Genomic DNA, 24,045 nt, shown 5'->3' with positions numbered 1-24,045 from the left:
CCAGTCTGGCATGTAAAGATAATTATTGATCAATACTCCCCTATGATGCAACGGCAGAGTTAATTTTATTTTGATTAATAATATATTTAAAATAAATACCCCCATTATAATTTTCATTATTTCATATTCACTTTTGCGTTGTTTAAATAAAGTTTTAAAACAGTTTCTTTCGTGTTTATATGATGGGATATTGATTAATAACCCTTGATGTGTACACAGGTAAAGTTTCCTTTGTTCTATTTTAAGTGTCAAGGTTAAAAATGTCAAACAGGAAATTGTTGTAAAAACATGTCCAGTCTCTCTCAAAAGGTATTAATTATTGATTGTATTTCATACATTGTCCATAGATTAAATTTGGGATAAATTTTTAAACAGTGATGCCTGCTCATTCATGTTGAAAAACAATCCGATGTGTATACTCGTAATTCGGCTTGGGGAGATTTGCATTCATGTTTAACATTACCATGATTACAGGGCATTTATATATAGTTGAAGAATTTTGTACGTCAAACATTTATTTTTTGTAATTTTGGAAAAGAGTATTTACTTCTAATTATTATATTTTCTCACATTCAACACTTGTGTCTGGAAATAACCCGTAAAGGGCCCCAAACTGCTTTGCATATATGAAACTAAAGAGGTTTAGTGTTACATCACTGGGCAAGCGGTAAATACTGCATATCTAAGGCACTTCATTACACATTTATTGTTAAAAAAGATAATAAACTGTGAAGCATTGTTAAACAGTTTATTTTAACCAAAGCGTAATAATGTACATTGCACATACGGGTCATGGAAACAAATCTATTTTTTTAGAACAATTGGTTCTATTTTTATATTCCAGGAAAAGGAAACAATGGAACTGTACATGTGTATAAATAAACTAAAACAAAATGTGTTTATAAACTTTATTGAGAGTATTATAAGACAATAAATCATCATTCAATACGTTGCAAGTGGATTACGGCCGTTCATCTTTCTTCAGGGATTTCCTTTACTGATCTTTACTATCGATGTTATTTGACTCCGTAATTTGGCATTTTGGATATAAGCGTACTCCACTTAATTGCATAATTTTGTCTGACAAATAGGCTATGCAAATACTGTACATCTTTTCAATGATTAAATTGAAATTTATAAGACATGTATTGTCAGACCTTATTGAAAGCTTGGGGAAATGTTTACCGGTATGCTAAATCTGGATAAACGAACAACAAGCTAGAAAAATGGAATAAGTTACTTTAAAACACATCAATAATGATTGGATGTTGAAACTAAGAATCAGATATTAATAAAGATGAGTAAAGAAAAAAATCACAGACAAGTAGTACAGCTTAATGTTGAAAAATATTTCACATTGTAACAATACAGAGACAATTTATTAAAAGTAATACTGTTATCTTAAAAAAAGGGGAAATATGTAGCTTTATCATCAAAATGAACACTGAAAACGTCGATAAATATGTTCGATAAAAAATCTCCAGTTTTAAGCTCCAAACTCCAGCTGAAAATGTTCAAATCTCCAGTTGTGACTTGACAACTCTGTCACATGTTTGAAATTCAAAAACAACGCATTTACTTTTTTTCTTTACTTTAGGAACACCACCATCATGGCAACCATACAGATAACATAGCCTGTTTTGTCCAGGTTGTAGTGATAAACATTGATTTTTTTCTTTATTTTAGGAGCACCACCATCAGACAACCATACAGATGAAGCTGTTCAGTTTGTTCTGCAATGTCTGGTTATTTTGCCTGTCAAAACCTGTGTGTCATTAGCCAATCAGGTATAAACATGTATTAAAATGTTTTTAAGATATTGTATTTCTTTATTTGGCTTACATTTAAAATCAAAGAAATGTGAGAGGGATGTCACCTACACAATTTTTCATTTTTAATGAAACAAAAATTATATACTGGATGTTGGTCAGCTAATTTTTCTGTAATTTTTCTTGTGTATATTTCTCTTTTTTTTGGAACTACAAAGAAAAATTAATCAGAAAGCTTGTCAATGGCATGTGCAGCATTTACTGGCAATACTGAGCTAGATGATACATTGGGCAAATGGAAGACAAATAAACAATGAATAAGATAAAAGAAAATAAATCAGATTTGTCTTCTGCCATTACATTGCCATATTGTGCATCACATATTCATCATTGCATAAAATTCCAGGTGAAATAACTGGTCCTTGAAAGTCAGTAAAATAAACTTGTATTGACAAAAACCCTGCATATTAAATGAATTTATCCTAAATTTTTTTTTTTTTAGAGATTGATTTTTTTTTTGTCTATTTCAGATATTTTTAGAGCCATTAGGACAGGTGGTAGGATCATCTAAATCCAAGTTTTTATTGTTATCTGCATGTCAGACAGCAGACGACACTAACAGACTACAGGAACTAGGATGTATGTTGGGGGTAGGAGAATGGACGAGTCAGATACAACAGAAATGTCAGATAATGATGACAGATGTAGAAATCGTACCAGAGGAGGAGGCTGAGATGATTGTTTTGGACAACAATGAAGTAGAGGTTTGTAACGAGATAGGTTAATGGTAACGTAAAATGACTGGTCAGCAGATATTCTGCAATCCTTTGGGAATTCATTTCTACTCTACAAAGAAACTGTTTTATAACTGCTATTGTGATATCAATGTACACTGGTTGTCAAAACCCCATGCATTCAATGTTCTACGTAGATGCTATGATATTTTCATTTTCAAATTTGAATTCAATCTACCTTAACATCAATGGCATTGAAAAACATTTTTTTAAATATTTTAAAGGGGCATCAACTGTCAGATTTATATTCACCAGTTTGACTAAAATTCTCATATTTTATTTATAACACAAAAATGAATATCCAAATTACAAAAAAGTCCAACAAAAGAACCGGTTAATTAACAATGCATGGGCTCTCTATAATGTATCACCATTTCTTTGTATTTAAGCCAGACACCATCTAATTATCCATCAAGATGACCTCCAAAGACTACCAACTGTCATATAACCTGATACAAACATAAATATAAATATGAATATAAATAGATATCAAGCACGCTTGCAATCAGATTTTTCTAGGTCTGTTTGATTTCATTTTATAGGTTAAAAAAAAATATGTACATCATCGTTTTACCTGCAGTATAAGAAGGATTTTTGTAGGCCAGATCAGTCAACGAAACGCATATTCCTGGTGGCTCCCTTGTTTCAGTTTTCGATGTTGACATTCTTTTTGTTTTAATGAATAAACACATATGCACCATCTCCACCAAAGGTCAGATTAAAAGGTAGCATGAAAAAGGATTCAAATTAGTTGAATTATTGACTTGCAAGTCAACAATAACACAGAGATATTTTTTAGCTTATTTTGAGGAAATTGAACCAAACTGACTGCTGATAGCAAAACATTATTCCTATATTACATACAATAAAAATTAGATATATTAATGCTTTGTTAATTTAAGATTATTGAGCAACCAATGACATTAACAGACAGCCAATTTATTTTGAGTAAATTTGATCTTTTAAAAGGAAGATGAAGAAGAATTCGAGACAGCATCAGTGAGCTCTGATCTCAGTGAAATCCTGTTAGAAGGAGACATTGACAAAAAAAATGACAAATCTACAGATAAAACATCATTGACAGGTGATGAGGTGTCAGGTAATGTCATTACTTAGACTTTGCAGGACGTTTTCCCATCTTTTGTAGATATTTTGAATCATTAGAAAAATACACAATTACAGTTTGTATCATTAAATCAAACTGAAGGGACCAAATTCAAAATTTTTAATACATGTTGGTATCTAAAAAAGAGAGACGAAAGATACCAAAGTGACATGCAAACTCATAAGTCGAAAACAAACTGACAGTGCCATGGCAAAAAAAAAACGAAAAAATGATGTAAAGATAAACAACAGTACACAAAACACAACATAGAAAACTAAAGACTGAGCAACTGAATTAACTATGAATGAATTATTATACAAATTTGTTTGTTGAACTAATACACTTGAATATATGTATTTAGGTAGTTGACATTGTTTTGTTTTTTGTTATAATTAGAATTCATAAGTGAGACAATAACACTAACAACCAAGGAAAAGGAAGATTCAGCAGAAGAAATTAGTGATTTGAAGGATATGGAAATTAAGATTGATGAAGAAATCCAATCTGAACTATTTATAAATGTCTGTGAAAAAGCTGTAAATACTATTCGTAGAGAAGAGTTTGGAATCGGTATAGAATTAAATGAAGATGGACAAAGATTGAAAATAGTTCAAGATGAGAGACTTGGTAGAAGTTTGGATCGTCTGTCAAAAGATTTGTACAGTAAAGATACTCACTTTGTGCTGGAATTGATACAGAATGCAGACGACAATGATTACCCAGAATTCCTAGCTAGAAATGGACAGATGGCTTCTGTAAAGTTTATTATGCAGACAGATGGAGTGATTGTTCTCAACAATGAGAGTGGATTTTTAGAGAAAAATATCAAAGCACTTTGTGATGTAGGAAGAAGTACAAAAGGAAAGCACAAATTTGGATATATAGGTATACATTTAGCTATCTTGTGCCACAAAAACTACCTTTAGTTTCTTAGGCACTGCCCTAAAATCACACTTCACTTGTCCACTCAAACTTATCAATGTTGGGTAAAACATTATAACATCCCTAATAAGTCTGGGTCAAAGTTCTTAAGGTCAGATGAATCACTTTACTTCACACAGCCTTGGTATATACAGAATGATGAGCTAAGTAATACAGACGCAGGGGAGACCAATTAACAATAAATAAAATGACAGAAAAATTATCAAATTTGTCTTTTGCTGTTACATTTAATTTATACATGTTACTTTGGTAGTGGTTGTATTGCAGTGAGATGTGATTGTTTGCTCTGTGAAGGTCTCATTGTGACACTTGGCAGAAGAGCAGAGAATAAAAGCTCTTCGTATGCTCTACTAGTATGGGTTTAGTCTAGTGAGTGTAGAGATTTTGTGTCATGAATTAATATACAATATCCTTTCTTTTCCTTTATTTTACTATATGAAAGCCAATGATAAAACCTTTTTACATATTCAGTAGAAGCTTGGTCATATTATCTATTATCTCTTTTGCAGGTCAAAAGGGTATAGGGTTCAAGTCAGTGTTTCGTGTGACTGATAGACCAGAGGTACATTCCAATGGCTACCATATCTGCTTTGATGTACAGAGTGGACCAATGGGATACATTCTACCACACTGGATAGAAGATGAATGGAATGCATATGAAAGGTATACACATATTTATTTTTATATGCAAGTTTTTTTTTAAATATTTTATGCTAATTCAATAAGTGAAACCTTATTGCATTTTTATTTTTTTATTTTGCATCTATTATTGAATTTAAAGGTCATTATTTTATGAAAAAATCTGTTCTTAGTTCACCTGGCCTTTGATCGTAAAACTTTTCTCAGTATTTGGAGTACAAAATTTGTGCTCGAAAACACCAACTCCAGTATTTAGATTGCTTGATTTCTGAATCTGAGTACAATAATCGTACTAAAAATTTGTATAATTGTATTGCCTGGTCTACTTTGCTTTGTTGAAAAGTTCTATTCTACAGGCAGCTTCATGAATGTTCTTGTTGGCTGACTGGTTGATGTTTCCCATTACTTTTTATTACAGTTGGACAACAAAGATAGTCCTTCCCTTGAAAGAAGAGATGAAGATTCATATGAGATCATTAGCAGCCAGATTTAATGACATTCATCCATCTTTACTGCTGTTCTTACACAGATTGAGAGAAATTACTATTGATAACAAGGTTAGTTTTATTTTGGCTCAACAATCCCAAAATGTAACAATTTGTTATCATTTTATTCTCATTTTATTCTTTTATTTAAGATATGAAAAGTACATTTCGTCTAGCTGTCACTATAGGTTATTTATAGATAACTTTTCAATAATATTTGCAGTGAATTTTAAAGTTGAATTGACTTGTCAGGAATTATAATTGCAGGTAGAAAATTCCTCCCAGGTGATGAGAAGAAATGATTTAGGTAATGGTGTGATAGAAATAGAACATAATAATGGAATAGATAGATGGCTAGTTGTTAAGAAGATGTTGGATGCTTCAAAAATATCTCTCCAGGTATGGCGTAACTTTTATTAACTCACACCTGTACAAAGATATATCTAGAGGTATGGCTTCAAAAATATCTCTCCAGGTATGGCTTAACTCACACCTGTACTAAAATATCTCTCCAGGTATGTCCCTGTACACAAATATCTCTTCAGGTATAGCAAAACTTTTATAAACTCTTACCTGTACAAAAATATCTCTCCAGGTATGGCAAAACTTTTATAAACTCTTACCTGTACAAAAAAGTCTCTCCAGGTATGGCGAAACTTTTATAAACTCTTACCTGTACAAAAATATCTCTCCAGGTATGGCGAAACTTTTATAAACTCTTACCAGTACAAAAATATCTCTCCAGGTATGGCGAAACTTTTATAAACTCTTACCTGTACAAAAATATCTCAAGGTATGGTGAAACTTTTATAAACTCTTACCTATACAAAAATGTCTCTCCAGGTATGGCGAAACTTTTATAAACTCTCACCTGTACAAAACTATCTCTCCAGGTATGGCTAAACTTTTATTCACTCATCCATGTAAAAAAATATCTCTCCAGGTATGGCTAACTTTTATTAGCTCAATTCTTTTCAAAAATATCGTTTCAGGTATGGTTTAAGTTTTATTACCTCAATTATTTTCAAAAATATCTCTTCAGGTATGGCTAAACATTTATTAACTCAAACCTGTTCTAAAACATATCTCCAGGTATGTCTTGAATTTTTTATCTCACACCTGTACAAAAATATCTGTTCAAATATATAAAATGGTATTAAACCACCAAGATACATGAGAAATATTGATTTTAAGTAATGCAGCATGTATTTCTTTGTTCGTCTACTATCATACATTTCTGCTTATCCTCAAACAATATGACAACCAAGTATTTTTTTTATTGAAAATGAAAATGCTTGTAAGGTTCAAAATAAACCTAATTTTTATTTGTAGGCCAAATCTGGAGTTGAAGTGGAATCTACAGAGATATCTTTGGCGTTCCCGCTGTCAGATCAGTGTGTCTTAAGTAAGGTAAGTTGAAATAAATTTTTTATGTTACTAAGTTTTATATCTGCGTGCCAAAAGAAAATGTATGTTTGGTCAATGTTAATGCACAATTACAGTAAAAATGAAGTGGAATTTAAATCTACCGTTAAAGGACTGTAATTATGCTTTATTTTTACATTCATAACGTACATCGATTACTTTGATGTGTCTCTCCAGAACAGTTTTGTAAATATTTTTGAATGAATTACATTTAGTGGAGTGAAACACTTGACACTCAAATCACAGTAAAAAAATCAAAAATTATTTTAATATGCATTGAAAATTAAATACTTTTAATTTTTTTTAAAAGTTTTTAAATTTAAAGTTTTGTCTGAATTCTCAATAAAATGTTAGAAAGTTATTGGAATTTTTTTGCAGGTTATGCCACCTAAACAGCCTGTATTTGCCTTCCTTCCACTGAGGAGTTATGGTTTTAGATTTATTATCCAGGGTAAGTACCAAAGTACCTCATATATATCCTGTAGTGTATGTATGAAAAAAGGACACTAAGACAGCAATTAAACAACAAAAATTTGCCTACTTCCTAGTGATGACTTTTAGGTGTGGAATCCTATTAACTGTTTTCACTTACAAGAAAACATTCTCAATCATGTCAGTCATTATAAATACAGAAACTTTAATCCTAAATAAGCAAGACTATTAACATGAGCTGACATGTTTAGTCCTCTTTCTACTTTTATAACTTAAAAGTGATTTCTATTGACACTTTATAGAAATGTACGCATTTTTCATACCTCTATAGCTTTAAGACTTATATAGGCAGACACTCTTAAAATGTACTTTGAAAATGAATACATGATTATGAATTTGAATATATGATGTATGCAAAATAGTGAACAAAATAGTGAACAAAATGTGAACAAAATAATTATAAATAGCAAATTAATAGCAAGTAAAAGTGTCACTAGAGATCCTGTAGAAGGTTTGTCCTGGGAATCTGTCATATAAATATTAAAGCATTACAAAAGCTATTCCTCATAAGTATTGTATATCAAACATTTGAGTCTTTTGTGTATTTTTTCACAGCTGACTTTGATGTTCCTTCCAGTAGAGAGGATGTGGATTGTGACAGTGCATGGAATCAGTGGATTAGAAATGAAATCCACAAACTCTTTTTGGAGGCTCTGGAAGTTTTCAAGGTAAATTTTTCTACCTTATACTTAGTTGATGTTAACGTTGTATGTCTGTGAAATAATGAAGCTTATTTTTTAATGCTTTGTCACTCAGTAGATGGAGCAGATATATTCATGATTCTGTCCTTACTTCCCTTCAAACAAAATATATTTTTTGTTGTGCTTGAAAATGATGACCTGGTATCAAGTGTGTAATTGTAATAGGCTTGTCCTGCAATTTGATGTTGTACCAAATTTTTACATTATTTTGGATTGAATAAAAAACAGGGAGGAAATGCTCCTTATACCCCAACATGAATCCAAACTGCATCACACTGTTGGATAATTTGTTTCAAATAGATTTTGATGTCCTTCCAATTGTCTTACAGCCCTTGAACATACAAAATTAAAGAAAATTGTACTCGAACAAACTTTCTATGTCATTCCTGCATATGTTGAATAAATATTTGTTTTCATAAGAAGGTAATGATCATTAACAAACTAAATTTTTCTTCCATGGGACTATTTAGTGACAGAATTATGGCCCATAGAAACTGTATTTGATTTGTAAGGACTGTTTTGTTGTGGCTCTAAGGGATTATTCACACATATTTTATTCTCAGTTATTGTTTGATTTACACATACAATGTAAATGCCATATGAATTTAAGCACCAAAAAAACAAAACAAAATATGAATCCAATCAAATGAACTACATATTGCTAGTGTTTATAGTTAATTGATACTGAATCCATGCCTTGTAATGTATTGTAGGAGTAAATGATTCATCAGGTGCTTGTAAATTACAATGTTTTGTGTACAATTATTGATAAAGTATATTGTAACATATGTTTCTTGTGTCTGCTGCTTTAAATGGAGATTTAATAATTACCATACTCTTTTCAGAATCATGAAGAGTTTACTGGAATGAAGGCCCTTATAAACTTTCTACAGTTTGTTCCAGTAGAGGGTGAAATACTAGATTTCTTCAGACCTGTTTCCACACAGATTCTTAAACAACTTAGAGCTAAGCCTTGTCTACCAACTCAGCCCTACAATGGTGGTATGATTTGTCCTTATATAGTCTATAATTTTGGACTCATACATTGTTTGACATTTTTTAACACTCAAATTGCATTTATGTCCTATAAAATTTTGTTTTTAAGCATTCCTGATATAGATGTTTTCTGCTTTTGTGTCTCTTGCACACAAAGCCCTTCTAACTTATATTGGTGAAGGTTTATCCAGAAAAGGTCTTTTGAAAATATTTACTTTAATTGACTACTACTTGGTAATGCCACCTACTTTTGAGATCTGTCAAACATCTGCTTTCTGTTTGCAGATTCTTTGATATTCAAAATGTTGAATGAATACAAATATTTTCATCAATGAGTTGTAGCTTGTGAGTGCTTTTCGAAACTTTCAGACATCTACTTCCTGTTTTCTGACTCTTTGGGAGGGGCTATTTAAATCACAACAGTGCATCCAAATCCTTGTTTTCATAACCATCTCAAATCCATAATTTAATTTCATGAGTTGATTAGTTTTTTGCATGTATCTCCTAAACAGTTTATGTATAACAGATATAAATAAAAACAATATTAAATTTCAGGTGATGTATTATGGAAGTTACCAACACAGGTTGTCACAGTAAAGGACTCATTGGTCCATGAAGTTGTCACACCAGAGTTCCTACAGAAACATTTGGACCTTTTCTACCTTCACAGAGAAGTTGCAGACATGTTGAACCCTACGCTGATACAGTGTTTAGGAATAGAATCTCTAACAGTTAGCCACCTTATTCAGATAGGAAAAGCTATTACAATGTTACCTATCAATGAAGACGGTAATTATCTTCAAAAGTAATTTAGATATGTCATCTGGTAAAAATTGATTGATTACTTTATTTCTAAAAAGCATATATATATTTATAAAGATAAGAAGATGTGGTATAATTGCCAATGAGACAACTCTTCACCAGAGACCAATGATATAGAAGTTAACAATTATAGTTTACCATACAGCTTTCAAAAATGAGCAAAACCCATACTGCATAATAAGCTATAAAAGGCCCTGAAATGACAAATGTTTAACAATTCAAGTGAGAAAACTAACAGCCTGATTTATGTACAAAACACTAAACGAAAAACAAATATGATATACAGTAACTAACGACAACCCATACATGTGACAGAGTTGTCATGTGACAGAGTTGTCAAGTCACAACTGGAGATTTGAAAATTTTCAGATGGAGTTTGGGCCTAATAACTGGAGATTTATTTTTATCGACATATTTATCTCCATGTTCAGTGTTCATTTTGATATTAAAAATCTACATATTTCCCCTTTTTTTAAGATAACAGTATTACTATTAATATATTCTCTCTGTATTGTTACCATGTGAAATATTTGTCAACACTAAAGCTATACTATTTGTATGTGATTTTTTTTTCTTTCCTCATCTTTGTCATCATTAGTGTGTTTCTCAGTTCCATCATCTAATAAATGTTTATATGATTTTAAGAATTATTGCATTTTTTTCAGCTGATTTTCATTTAGCCAGATTAAGCATAAACACTCACTTAGTCACTATATAAGGTCAATACATGCCTTATAAATTTCAATTTAAGCATTGAAAAGAAGTATAGATCTCTCAAATAATTTTCAAAATAATATATTTTTATTTGTCTTATGGCATTTAAAATCATTAAATTACCATCCTTATATGATTCTTTGTTCAATTTGTATTTCATTCATATTATTTAATTCAATTTACATTATTTTAAGGAGGATAACTTAAAACATGATAAAACAAGGGAAAAAACCCAAAATTTCTTTTAAGTGTTTGCAAATACCCAAAGCTTTTATTACATAACGGCAGTTAGCCTGAGATAAAAATCGTTGATTAATAGTATGTTTGACACGCAAGCTGTCATGTGAAGCCATATAATTATACAAGTTCTTTGATTTACAGGTAAAAATTACCTTTCAGTGACACAAAATCGTAATTAATGTTGACATCGATGGTAATAAAAAGTAGAGACTGACAAATTTTTGGGGTTTGAAATTTTGAAAAAACGGAAGATTTGAATTATTAACGGGAGTGACGGAAGAGGGCGTAAAAATTGGGAGATTTTGACTCCAGCCGGAAGAATCACATGTCTGACACCAACTAAATTACAGGCTCCTGACTTGGGACAGGCACATACAGAATGTGGTGGGGTCAAACATGTTTGCTGGTGTCAAACCATACCCCTAACCTGGGACAGTGGTAATTAACAGTACAACATAAGAACAAATTATAAAAATGAGTTGAAAAGGGCTTAACTCATCAGATTAGTACAAAGCACATAAAAACGCTAACAAAAACACAAAAGACACAGAGTACTGATGTGAGAGTACCAACAGTTACTGAAAGCTAGTTGCTTGTCTCAGCATCCATATTCCTGAAGCATTTAATCATTTATTTATGCTTGTCTGAATCTGGGACCAATATCTGAATTAAATAAATTCATGTGTTAGTCCAATTCTGAATATGTGTATTCCTAAAGATAGAAAGATATTCAGCTCCTACCTGTTAGATGCCATGTTAGCAGCTACCTCAAAAGAGTTCATTAAAAGAGATTTCTATTTTTTTGTGGGCTATTTTACCAAATTTTGTAAAGGTTTGGTTGTTTTTTTGTTACATCCTGTTTATTATCTCCCCTTTCATTTTAACCATTTGTGTAAGAGTTATCTCCTCTGTAAAATATCCTTTTCTTTGATTCATACTATAAGTCAATAATTGAGTACATGTCTTTAATATTACTCTAAGAATAGGATAAAAAAAAATTATGGATTTCAAAGAAACAGTAATAAATTCTCATTTTTCAATAAAAGAATGCACTTGTGAATATGATTGTAAAGTTAAAAAAAAATATGATTTTTTAAAAATGTGCATAATCAATAAACTACAGAATTTTGAAGTGAATCAAAGAATCAGAAATGAATAATTGCTAATTTTGAGCTTAAAGAATACATTGATTGTTAGGGACTATAACTTGTGGACCAGTTTCATTCTTACTTATATGAAAGATAGCTCCAATTATGATTTTAGACTAAAGTATCATAGTATTGTGTTTTTCTCTTTATGAAGATTTCAATACCAGGATATGTGTAATAGCCAAATGGTTAGCCTGTGTGTATCGTAGCTTAGATGAATTTCATGACAACCAGGAGATTTACAGTGAACTAAAGAAGATGAATATCATACCTCTAGCTTCACAAGTCTATGTATCATTGGAGGATAATACTATCTTCTTTCCTCTGTCTCTGGAAGAGATGGCAAGATCACATAAGTACAGAGGTATGCAAGTAATCGTTCAATATTAAATTTTAAGGTATTACATTGTATATTGTATTTTTTATTATTCTTTTTACCTGCAACACCGAGGGAGAAAGCATGTCTAGTAACTGCTTGACTCCATCCATTGGAAAGACCTTGTGTAGGAAACTTTTGTCAAAGTTTTCTTGGTTTCTATGAAAGGGAATGAATAATATTTGGTCAGTAGCTTGATAATGTTGAGTTATAGCAAGTAAGCAATTTTACATCCACCATGCAACCTCTTCCTGTTTGTCAATAGTTTGAAATTTTACAGCACTATTTGTACATGGAAAATTTTTCTTGGCTCGAACAGAAGGAAATAAGTTTATTTTTTGTCTGCAGCTTGATTATGTTCAGTTAGCAATTTCCACATCTGCCAGGCATCCACTTCCTGTTAGCTGATATTTTGAAATTTTACAACACTCATTGTACAAGTAAGATTTTTCATCACATTTGTTTTGCCTTAAATGAAAAGAAATGATCAGTAATGCTTCAGTATACATGTTACCTAAATCAATTGCATGCAGTAACGCAGGTCCAAACCTGGTATTGGTCTTGTTAAATCTTAAATTGGTCTTGGGTCTGTGCAAACTATATATCACATAAAACAATAGTAAAAGACTATTAACTTTAACTACTCCTTGGAAGATTTAAAGAAAATTTTGTTATCCTGATTTTTATGGGAATATCAATATGGAATAACATATAAAAGATTTTGTGTCTGGCTTGTACAATGGATTTAATGAACAATGAAATGTTCACTAAAGGGTAAACTTCATGGTTCTTCCACAAAAATAAGACACATGCAAAATTCTCCATATGTACAGTGTTGTGTAAATGAATAATTCATGCAGCTTATAACCTTTAGATCCAGTTATGCTGGTTTAAAATAGTATAATATACTTTTTTGTAGATCCAATATCTTATCTACAAGAAGACATGAAAACCGTCCATCCATTGTTTCTGGCAGCTCCTGACAATGAGGTCAACTCACAGGTTCAGAAAATGTTGGTAAAACTGGATGTCTGTCAGTTAACACCAAATGATGTTATCAACCACCATATACTTCCTGTGTTAAAGTCAGATATGTGGAAGGTAAGTCCTTAGAGGAGAATTGTTCTTGCTTGTAAGTACATGTACCAGTTCTTATTTTATGCTGCATGCAAACAAAGTTTTAGGGATATATAGGAATGCCTCTGTTCAACCATATGTCTGCATGTCCATGTGCCTTGTAAGCACAATGCCTTGTAAAGGATTTGGCAGGTATTGATAAAATTTTACATAGTTGTAGAACACTACTTGAATATAAGCTTCCAAGAAATTTGTTCCTGGTCCTACATGTTAAAGGGGAGATAATCAAACTTAATTACAAAAATGTACTTCAATATTGCAATATGCAGTAATAGTACAGTCAAATCTGCCTTAATGGTCACCTGCCTCTAAAGATCACTTTCACACCCTCCCAAACGTTTTCTCTATATAATTTAACTCAAAACAGCAGTCACCTGTCTAAGGCAGTCAGTGGTCACCTATTTGTTGCCCGAAATATTCATTTCGAGTTTTAACAACGTTCATTTTAATGTTTTTAACTACCAAAATAATCATGCTGAAAAATATATGTGTTCAGTTTCGAAGTCAAAATGAAAATCCGAACCCATTTGCAACCGATATGCAACCGAGGTGAATGTGTGAATACCTCGTGTTCCACTCCTTTCTGTGTCCATTGAAAACCATATCACCGATGTATTTCTCTACGAAATTAATATATTTTGAATACTTTCTGCAAATTTACAGCGCCAGAATCTGCCATTTTTTTTTATTTCATTGACACAAGAACCATAACTCTATCGATTGAAAAGACTCAAACAATTTGGTCCGATCCTGACCATAGGCGATCTCGGATTCAAATTTGTTTCGGAACCTCATTTCAAAGTTCACCATCTCTTGAGCGGTCACTATTGATACTACCCAAGAGTGACTGCTTGATACAGATTTGACTGTCTCATAATTATGTACATCTCTTCCCAAATTGCTAGATGGATATTGATGAAACTTTATTTTAAAGTTGTAGAACACTAACTGAGGATGTGTATAAAGCAATATAATCTTAGTCAAGCATGTTAAAAGGGAGATAATCAAAGTTTGGGGTGGGGGTATCCTTTTGTGAGTTCTTGCTTGTGAGACATATTTAATTTACTCTTGTTCTTCCACATGCATGCCCCTTTTTCCATGTGTTTAATTCAAATTCTCAGAATGCATGTTATAAACATGAATGACATTTCACCACTACAGTCATCTCAAGTTGTTTATTGAATTTCCCATATCAAACAAAAATATATTAGTCTCTAAAGTAGGAAAAAAATATACCCCCAACTCCCCCAAAACGAAAAAAATAAAATAAAACACTTCAATAAAAGAGGATAAACCAATGTTTTTTTTTCAAATCAATTGTAATGTATATGAATAATTTGCAGTCCATCTGGTTTCCTCAGAAATTAAAAATCCATTTTTTTTATTCTGTTATAGGTTAAAAACAGGGAAACATTGATTAGCTATCTGGTTTATATTAAAGAACAGACAGAAAAGAACAGCTCATTGGTCAATATGGATGAGTTAGCTAATATTGCCATAGTGATGACCAATCAGGGTGAAAAGAATCCTAAAAAAGACAATGTTCATTTCACACCTGTATATGGAAACAAATATAATTTGATGCAAATTTTTCCAGGTAATATTTACATATTTATACATACACTTTTTGAAGAAAACTTGTAATCAGTTACTCAAATTGAATTAGTTAAATTTTACTAATTGTCTAAAACACATAACCTTACTACTAGCTTTTGGTGATAAAAGATATGTACAGATACTTTCATGGTTCTCTTCCAACATTGAAAATCCAAGGTGACTATAACTACAGATTATATATAGAATAATGGCATTTTTGTTTTTGATACTGGCTTTATCAGCAAGAATATCATGTGATCCCGCTAGGGCGAGCTGAAATTTGAGCTAATGAAGTCAGTATCAAAAAATAAAATGCTATCATTCTTTTTATCGGCAATTTGTCCTAAATGAATGTTTTTTTTTTTTGTTGAGAATATGAAATAAAATGAAATAATTAGTAAAACTACTTTTAGGCATACGAAATGTCGGGATAGTTGTTCGGTTGTATGAATGAAGTCGCGTGCATTTCATCAATAAATTGCACGTGAAGTTGCTACGCTGATACATGACGTCATTGCCTAATATTTTCCAGTATCAAGTCCTGTCCATGGTAAAAAAATATTAGGCAGCAAGATCAAAGGGAAAATGTACAAATTGCTGATAAAAGATAAGATTAAGAGGATATACATGTAAAACAGAATTTTTTACACTATTAGACTATTTAAGTTTGTTTATTACTCACATTCACTAAAAAAATTTCTAACTCTCTAGAATTTTTCCTATAAAAAGGCATACTTTTATACTTCCAGCAAATCATGTATTTTTGATGTTTTACATGTCTATCCTTGTCAATTTTTCAATGAAAGGCATGTGACATCATTCATAAAACAGAAATCGTTTTTTACAGATACAATGAGTTTTTTTTAACTACTTGCATTAGTCTTCATATTCTACCCAAAGAAATATAATAATTTGACAAATTGCAAATAAAAAAAATACTGACATTTAATTTTTTATCCTTACATCATCAGCTGGTCCTCATTTAAAATTGTTTGTTTTAACAGGTTAGTAACAGGGAAGTGATATTGTAACTGGTACTATACCATATATTGGAATTTATTTCAGGATATGATTGGTGTTTGTTAGACAGTGTATACATACAGGACCAGAGCAGTAACACAGAGAAACAAAAATGGCACAAATTTTTCTGCAGACTTGGCATCACTGATTTCATCACAGTTAGACCTGTACAGGTGGAATTGGATTCTGAATCAGTGGTATGTGTTTTTCTTTTTTATTCAGTCTGCAAAATTTATTTTGCGAAAGCTAGACATAGCGATCCTAGATTTCTTAGACGGCGTTGTCAACATTTAAGTTCAGTCTAAGGTTAAAGTTTTTTTGGACATCAATTACTTTGTCAAACCTAACTGGAATTTTCTGAAATTGGGACAGAAGCTTGTTTATGACCAAAATACAATACAGTATCAAGGACAGAATTTTGGAAATATTTATTTTCATTTTTCCGTATTTTACTGATAAATGGACTTAGGTTTTTTTTACAGTTAACTTCAGATTTTGTCTGAGGTTAAAGTTTTTCAGTCATCAATAAATTTGTCAAACCTTCATGGAATTTTATAAAATTTGGACAGAAGCTTGTTTATGACCAAAAGACAGTATCCAGAGCAAAGTTTTGAAAATATTTATTTTTATTTTTCCGTATTTTACTAATAAATAGACTTTTTTTTTTACAGTTAACTTCAGATTTTGTCTGAGGTTTTTTTTGGCATAGAATGTTTTTAATGAATTTAAGTGAACACATACAAACAGCAGACCTAACTTTGGACAACTTATTTATCTTATAATGTGTTCAGTTTTATATTTCTGTTTAGATATAAATGAAGAGATTTTTTGGTAACTATATGCTTACTCAGTACACTGAATGACTAGCTCATTTTTTATCGAATTCCATTCCAGAAAGAAAGTGCCTGGTCCTCTTTAGAACAGTTGTATCCTGAAGACTTCAGCCAGGGTTGTGTTATAGAAGATTACAGCTGTGATGAAATCAGGGATCTATTGAAATCCAACACGTGTCCTCAACATTACAAACAACAGATGAAATCCCTTTGTGAATACCTAGATCAGGTCTGGGATACACAATTTGTTAGATACACAAAAACAAAACTAATCAGAAAGGATAACAAACAAGAGAGGGATGTTGAATCGTCCTTCTGTATCTGGTTGAAAACTTGTGACTGGTTACCTGCCATTGAAGTGAAGGCAGAAGTGGGAAATAATGGTGCCATTAAGTATTCAGAAGAAGTTTGCTGTCAGAAGCCTTGCACATTATATTATCCATTTGAAAAGATTGTAAAGTTGCTTCATTACACTGTGACATATGTTGATGGGCCGTTCAATACAGATAAAAATTCATTTGCAAACTTTTTGGGTTTGAAATCTGATGTATCGTTAGAGGATCTAATCAGTAGTTTGAAAAAATGGGGTCAAAGGTCTGATGGTAGTATTCCAACATTATTTGTAACTTCACAAAGCCATATAGAATATTTGTACAACTACCTTGGGGATAATCTAAACAAGAAGCAGATTCAGGACCTATTAGACAAGGAACCAGTCATATTTGTTCCTGTGAAGACAAAAAGTTATGACAGAGGAGATCCTAGTAAACAAAGATTTAATGTCAATGTTGCTGGTCAGATGCTTAGCCGACAGGAAGTTTGGTGGGAAGACAAAACAGAACTGTTCCAGAAATATCAGGATATTCTAACAGAGATTCATGCTGATATTGGCATTAAGAAGATTCTCTCTAGGTTTATGAATTATTCTAAGTCACCTAGTCTGAGAGAATTTTTCAGGACTGGAAAAATTCAAACCTGTCCAGATGTTGGAGAATATTCTGAACTACTTGTTCATGTTGCTAGTTCACAGAATCGGGTGGAATCAGAGACATTACATGATGTCATGAAAATATTGTCTATTATAGGAGATTTAATGTATATTGATGAAAATGATCTAGAAATAGAAACCAAGAAAATGTTTTATGAAATTCAAAAGAAGAAAATGTTGAGTCATTTCAAAGGGCAGAATATCATTCCAACAAAAAGAAAGACATGGACATCAATTGAGAAAAATCCTCTTATTGCTGACAACAATGAATATGAACATATCTTTAAGAATGACGACAATGTTCATTTTGTTCTGATGGAGGAAAATGAACATCGTAGAGGGCAGCACAATGTTAGAGCTTCAGGTAAGCTATAATCTTGCTCAAATATATAAGAAATCAACTAAATAAATGTCAAAAATTTAATTTTCCACCTTATAAAACACAGCAGTTGGTTAACAAAATTCACTATATAATTTTTAGCTATAAATAAATTTTCAAAGAATAGTTTGTACTTATTTTTTCACTGAATGCCAGACATAGGTATTACAATCTGATGTCGACTGTGTCAAGTATTTGTATAAAAGTTTGCATTTCAGAAGGTAGAAGACATGAATACTTCTGCCTTGTAGGCAGAATCCTTATGTTACAAAGTTTCCGTCTGTCATATGACCATTGTCAATGACCTCATTTTCATGGTTTAGTGACTGCTTGAAAAAAAATTGAGTTTTTTTGTCATGTGAAATACTCACTCATTATGAGTAATTGAATACCTATATTTGGTGTAATGAATATTTGTTAGGGGAACATGTCTGTTTAGTGGGGTTCATCTGACCTTGAACTCATTTTCATGGTTCATTAGTCAATGTTAAGTTTTCATAGTTATTTAGGTAACAGTCTGCTTGTCAAATACTATAAGAAGTAGGTCAACTATATTTGGTGTATGGAATGATTGCATGGTGTTCATGTTGTATGTCAGGGTTCATCTGACCTTGACCTCATTTTTATGGCTCATTGGTTAATGTTCTCTTTTCATAATAAAGGTCTGTTTATCAGCTCCTATAAGCAATAGTCTACTCTATATTGGTGTATGGTTTGAAATTCAATCATCACAAGTGAAGCAGGCAAGACATTTCAGTGTGTGCAATTTTGTTTATCTATTTGTACTCTCAGATTATTTGCCATTACTTAAGAGTACTGTTATCAATTTTTTTAATTATTTATTTTCTGAAATTCATGATTCAATTACAACCTTAAATTAATGAATACTGAAAATTCATGAAAATTTGTTAAGAAAAAAATACAAAATTATTTTTATTGTATATAGCGAAAATTTTGAAAAGGGAATTACTTCTTCCACATGAATATATAAACAATAAAAATCATTAAAATATTTATCTAAGAAAATCACCTCTGACACAAAGTTAAACCTCTACAAAGTTGATACTGCAACTTCTAAAATATGTTTATGTGAATGATATTTCATGTACATCTCAAATATTTGATAGGAAATAATTTTGCTTTATTACAGTTAGGGAATCCTACCATACAAATGCTGATGCCATGATGAGAGTTCTGAGAATGTGTGATATTGAGCATCTCAGTGAGGTTGTCGAGGAACAGATCATTCCCAGCGGGTACAAACTCTCCCCACGTTTACAAAACTACATGATAAAGTGTGTACCACTGGTGCAAGTATTCCTGTTTAATAACCATAGAAATACCTATCAAAGTTTGATTGACGAAGGCATGGTAGACACACTTTCCAGACTGAATTGTATCGAGGTAAATAAAATATGCAAACTGATTGTTTAAAGAATGGATTAAAAACATCGGTTGCTATAAAAAGAATCTTAAACCAATTTAAAAAAAAGTTTTGAAATTGCAATTTCTTTATATTTACAAAATTGTATCTTATCAAATCATGAAAAGCACTACAACTATACCCTTATGGTCATTGAGCTGTATATATTTGTTACTCTAAAGTTTGATAAGCTGTGGCCAATTTCACCTACTTTAACTTACTTTGTGTTCAGATCATCCATTATGTGAAGACATTTAAATTTTCAAATGAAGAAACTAATCTTTGAAGTTTAATAGTCAAACTATGAAAAGTCAAATCGTCTGAGTTCATTGCAGTGTTGAAAAATTTGTTCATGGCATTTCAATAGCTACCAGCGAACAATATGGAAATTTGATATAATTTCATCCAAAGAGTGTAGAACAAGCTACTGTAAATTCAGAAATTATTGTGATTTTTGAAGAATGAACAAAAATGCGAGATTAATTATTGCGATTTCAGGAAACTCTGCATACAGATATATGTATAAGGTATCAGAATGCAAGTTCTTGTTATTGCGATACTCACCGTGTCGCATTATTCTCATTAATAAAAACCTCACAATTATTTCTGAATTTACAGTAATTAGATTTTGTTTATTACAAGGTACATATTTTTTATTTCAAGATCAATTGACCTGAACCTTATTATCAATTCAATGAAATTGACAGTGTGAATTTCTTTTGTTTCTAATATATTACACTGTCTAAAAAAAAGGATGGCTTTGTTTTCAAGATGCTTTCTTTATTTCAGACTGACAAACTTGAAGTGAAATACTGGTTTAAGAATGACCCAGATATCTTTAAATTAAAGGAAGAAAATTGCAAACTGAACAAAGAGGAATTTTTTTTTCAAAAACGACGTGAGGAATCCTACAACTTTGTTGATATAAACAAAGCCATAGCAAAAGTCTTTAGTAACAATGACCGTGTATGTTTCAATGATTTAAGGTAAATGTTGCAATGTTATTATACATGTATTGTGAAAAAGCACAAGGCAATGGTACTAATTTTTGTCTTCCTTTGACGAGTCAAAAAAGCAAGACTTAGGTGTGCTGTTTCTGATTTTAGGGAAACCATTAGTGCTAGGTCAATGGTATTTAGTCTGTAAATATGAAACATATCTTTGTGTCAAAAGTATTCTAGTGAGTCTTTTATTTAGACAGTTTGGCCAACTCAAACAAAATAAATTCTAGGTAAAAATTATTAATGAAGAGAATCCAATTGTAGCTTGGCTTTTTAAAGTTAGAGCTTCAGGACTCCAAATAACCCCCCTGAGACATCCTGGCTAAAGGCTAAGGGCTAAGGGCTATGGATTATTTAGGACTTTTTTATGCTAATAATGACTTGTGGACTGCAATAGACATGATTAAAATTGAAATTCTTTTGATGACACAAACTTTGTATTTCCTAGGAATCAACCATGATAATTGAGTCTAAGACAATAAATGGAGACTTGAAATTTAAATATGATTATGAATTATGAATGAAATCTGATTTACGAAACCACATTTCTTTTGACTATATCAAGTAGCAGTAAATCATTGTATTTTATAGTTCATACTGGTAAAAGTGTTTTAACATAACTGATAATTGTTATACGGGTGATATTTGTTATCAAATTATCACCTGACTTGTGATTAAGGATCTAATCTTGTACAATAGTTCAAAATAGGGAAACACCTAAATGCATGTGTATTGCTGAGGGTAGGAATACCCTTACTGTCAGGCGTCAAACGGTCATTTTTGGCTACCGTTAGCGTCAAATTGGTTAAAATTTTACCATGATTCGTCAAAATATCCTTATCGTGATTCATCAGAGGTCTCAAATAATTATAGCAGCCGTTATTTTTGGAAAAAATTTAACGTGATTTGTCAAAACCAGTTGATTTTTTTATCATCTAAAAGAAAGTGTACATTTTATCGTCATGCACCAAAAATTACCGTTAACATTATTTGGCAAGAATTTTTACCGTTATTCGTCATGAAGGTACCCCCATTACGACCCTCATTGCTCTGATATAATACCTAAAAGGCAATTGCCTATTCCTGAGCTTTGATTACAGTTTGTTCTAATGTTGTGTTGTTACATCACTGTACAAGAGTAGAGGGAGGGTTTAGCATTTACAAACATGTGTAACCATGCCTAGTTATGTGCATGTTCTTAAGATCTCCTTAACCAGCATTTGTGTAAACATTTGTTTAAGAATAGGTAAACATGTACGTGTAACTTCAATATTGTACATGTAGTTATGGATTAGTATTTTCAGCAGTTAAAAATAGTTAACTTTTGATTTCAGAGATTTGCTTACGGAGATTCATAGCTGTATATTTGAAAAAACAAATGCGACACTAGAAGATTGTTTGAGCAAATATAGTGCTATTAACATGGATGACACTGAAGTGAAATGGACAGTTCCACCGTCTTTGTTACCAGATGTTGAACCAGTTGGTAAGTATTATAAAGAAGAATAATTATTTTGTATATGAAATATAGCATATGCCAAAACACATAATTAAAAGTGCCTGGTAATGATTCATAGCCTGACTGGTTTCAGACCTTCTTCAGAGGCAGAATGATGGATTAATAGTTGCAACATATTTATATAGATCCAGTATCCAGCGGATAAAAGTTAGCATAATTATTTCGTTTCAGTTATTTCTTTAGAATCTTTCAAAATTCTTAATTTTCAGGTATGAATTCCAAAATAAGAAAAAATGTGGCCTATATATCAATAAAAAAGCAACCCAATAACAAAAATATCCAACATAGAATTATACATACGGTATATGTCAAATTTTTATTGCACCAGTTCTATTTTTAGGTCCTTTTTGCCAATATAGCTCTTCAACTGTTTCGGTTCTTATACATCCTTAGTTTTCAAATATTCGGCTTTGAGCGTTCCTGATGAAGGTAAATCCAGAAAAGTGCTTTGGACACATGAAATTTGTGAAGTGTTGTTTTTTTCTATTGAACTTGTGATAAATTTAGCAGAAACAATCAAAGATCTGCCATGAACAACTCATTTTCAAAAAAGCAAAATTATTACATTTGACAACTATTGAAGAGGTTCCTGAATGGGAAAGGCACATACAAATGTGGCCCTTTTAACCTATTTAGTTTGTATTATTGACTCAAATATTTTAATCAATCCTCCAGATCACAAAGCCATAATACAAAATCTTGATTCCAGACATTATGAATGACTTCTTTTGTTATGTTAAATTTTCCATTATGATGTCAAATTTTCTTGCTATCTCTGAACTTATTTACATATTATTTTTTTATTCCAGTTCAACAAGAAGAAGATTATGTTGAAGAGGTAGACGAAGAGATCTCAGGACAGGAAGGTCTTGATAGTGCTACGACCAATGAACCTGCTCTAATGAGAGCTTGGCCACCCATGTCAGATGGCAAAAATCATCCTAAGACAAAAAGTAAAAGTTTAAAGTAGAAAAAGAAAAAGAAAAGAATTTCATTTAAAACTTAAATGTTGTTTGCAATTATTTCTTGCATATCCAAGACAAGAAAAAATTAGGCAAAGAATCATTTAGGTAGTTTCTATCAAGTGGGTTTACAAGGATGAATTAGGAATTTGAAACCTATATTACATGTAAGAACTATTGCAAGAGTTTTTGTACAGGCAGAGAGCATGGCATACTACTCTAACCATGGCATTGGATTTAACAATATGTAATAGAAGGATATGGTGTATACACTTATGACTCAAAATTGTTAAATTAATACACATGATACTTAGTAAAGAAAAGCACATGAACAGTGCTTTTTTTGCTGTATCTATTCTGAATGGGCCTAGCTGTGTATTTATAGGTTTTGCATAGCAGATAGGTCATCCCTGATCCAGAGGGTCATATTGCCAGCCCAGGTGACCATATTTCTCTACCAAAATCTGTACCATTGGGATAGAACTTTATACAAAGCTGCACAAATTCGGTTTAAGCATATTTCCTGTTGGTCAATGTAG

General features: G+C 31.6%; 1 protein-coding gene across 1 annotated transcript in view; it reads left to right on the top strand.

Moving 5' to 3' along the window:
• Nucleotides 1–24,045, top strand: part of LOC127703108 (uncharacterized) — a 42,228-nt gene that overhangs the window by 6,725 nt on the left and 11,458 nt on the right. The window contains exons 8-28 of the mRNA XM_052207549.1: nucleotides 1,687–1,787; nucleotides 2,300–2,533; nucleotides 3,533–3,662; nucleotides 4,065–4,553; nucleotides 5,120–5,273; nucleotides 5,668–5,806; nucleotides 6,002–6,133; nucleotides 7,067–7,144; nucleotides 7,538–7,610; nucleotides 8,207–8,319; nucleotides 9,198–9,354; nucleotides 9,904–10,137; nucleotides 12,427–12,636; nucleotides 13,568–13,749; nucleotides 15,181–15,382; nucleotides 16,447–16,598; nucleotides 17,296–18,586; nucleotides 19,752–20,005; nucleotides 20,814–21,010; nucleotides 22,360–22,511; nucleotides 23,354–23,497. Coding sequence (XP_052063509.1) covers nucleotides 1,687–1,787; nucleotides 2,300–2,533; nucleotides 3,533–3,662; nucleotides 4,065–4,553; nucleotides 5,120–5,273; nucleotides 5,668–5,806; nucleotides 6,002–6,133; nucleotides 7,067–7,144; nucleotides 7,538–7,610; nucleotides 8,207–8,319; nucleotides 9,198–9,354; nucleotides 9,904–10,137; nucleotides 12,427–12,636; nucleotides 13,568–13,749; nucleotides 15,181–15,382; nucleotides 16,447–16,598; nucleotides 17,296–18,586; nucleotides 19,752–20,005; nucleotides 20,814–21,010; nucleotides 22,360–22,511; nucleotides 23,354–23,497 — 4,818 coding nt within the window. The remainder of the gene's footprint in view (nucleotides 1–1,686; nucleotides 1,788–2,299; nucleotides 2,534–3,532; nucleotides 3,663–4,064; nucleotides 4,554–5,119; nucleotides 5,274–5,667; nucleotides 5,807–6,001; nucleotides 6,134–7,066; nucleotides 7,145–7,537; nucleotides 7,611–8,206; nucleotides 8,320–9,197; nucleotides 9,355–9,903; nucleotides 10,138–12,426; nucleotides 12,637–13,567; nucleotides 13,750–15,180; nucleotides 15,383–16,446; nucleotides 16,599–17,295; nucleotides 18,587–19,751; nucleotides 20,006–20,813; nucleotides 21,011–22,359; nucleotides 22,512–23,353; nucleotides 23,498–24,045) is intronic.

Source organism: Mytilus californianus, unplaced genomic scaffold, assembly GCF_021869535.1.
Source record: "Mytilus californianus isolate M0D057914Y unplaced genomic scaffold, xbMytCali1.0.p SCAF_5, whole genome shotgun sequence".
In the NCBI taxonomy this organism is placed as follows: domain Eukaryota; kingdom Metazoa; phylum Mollusca; class Bivalvia; order Mytilida; family Mytilidae; genus Mytilus; species Mytilus californianus.
The sequence above is the reverse complement of the archived record's forward strand: the minus strand, read 5'-3'. Positions and strand labels throughout refer to the sequence as shown.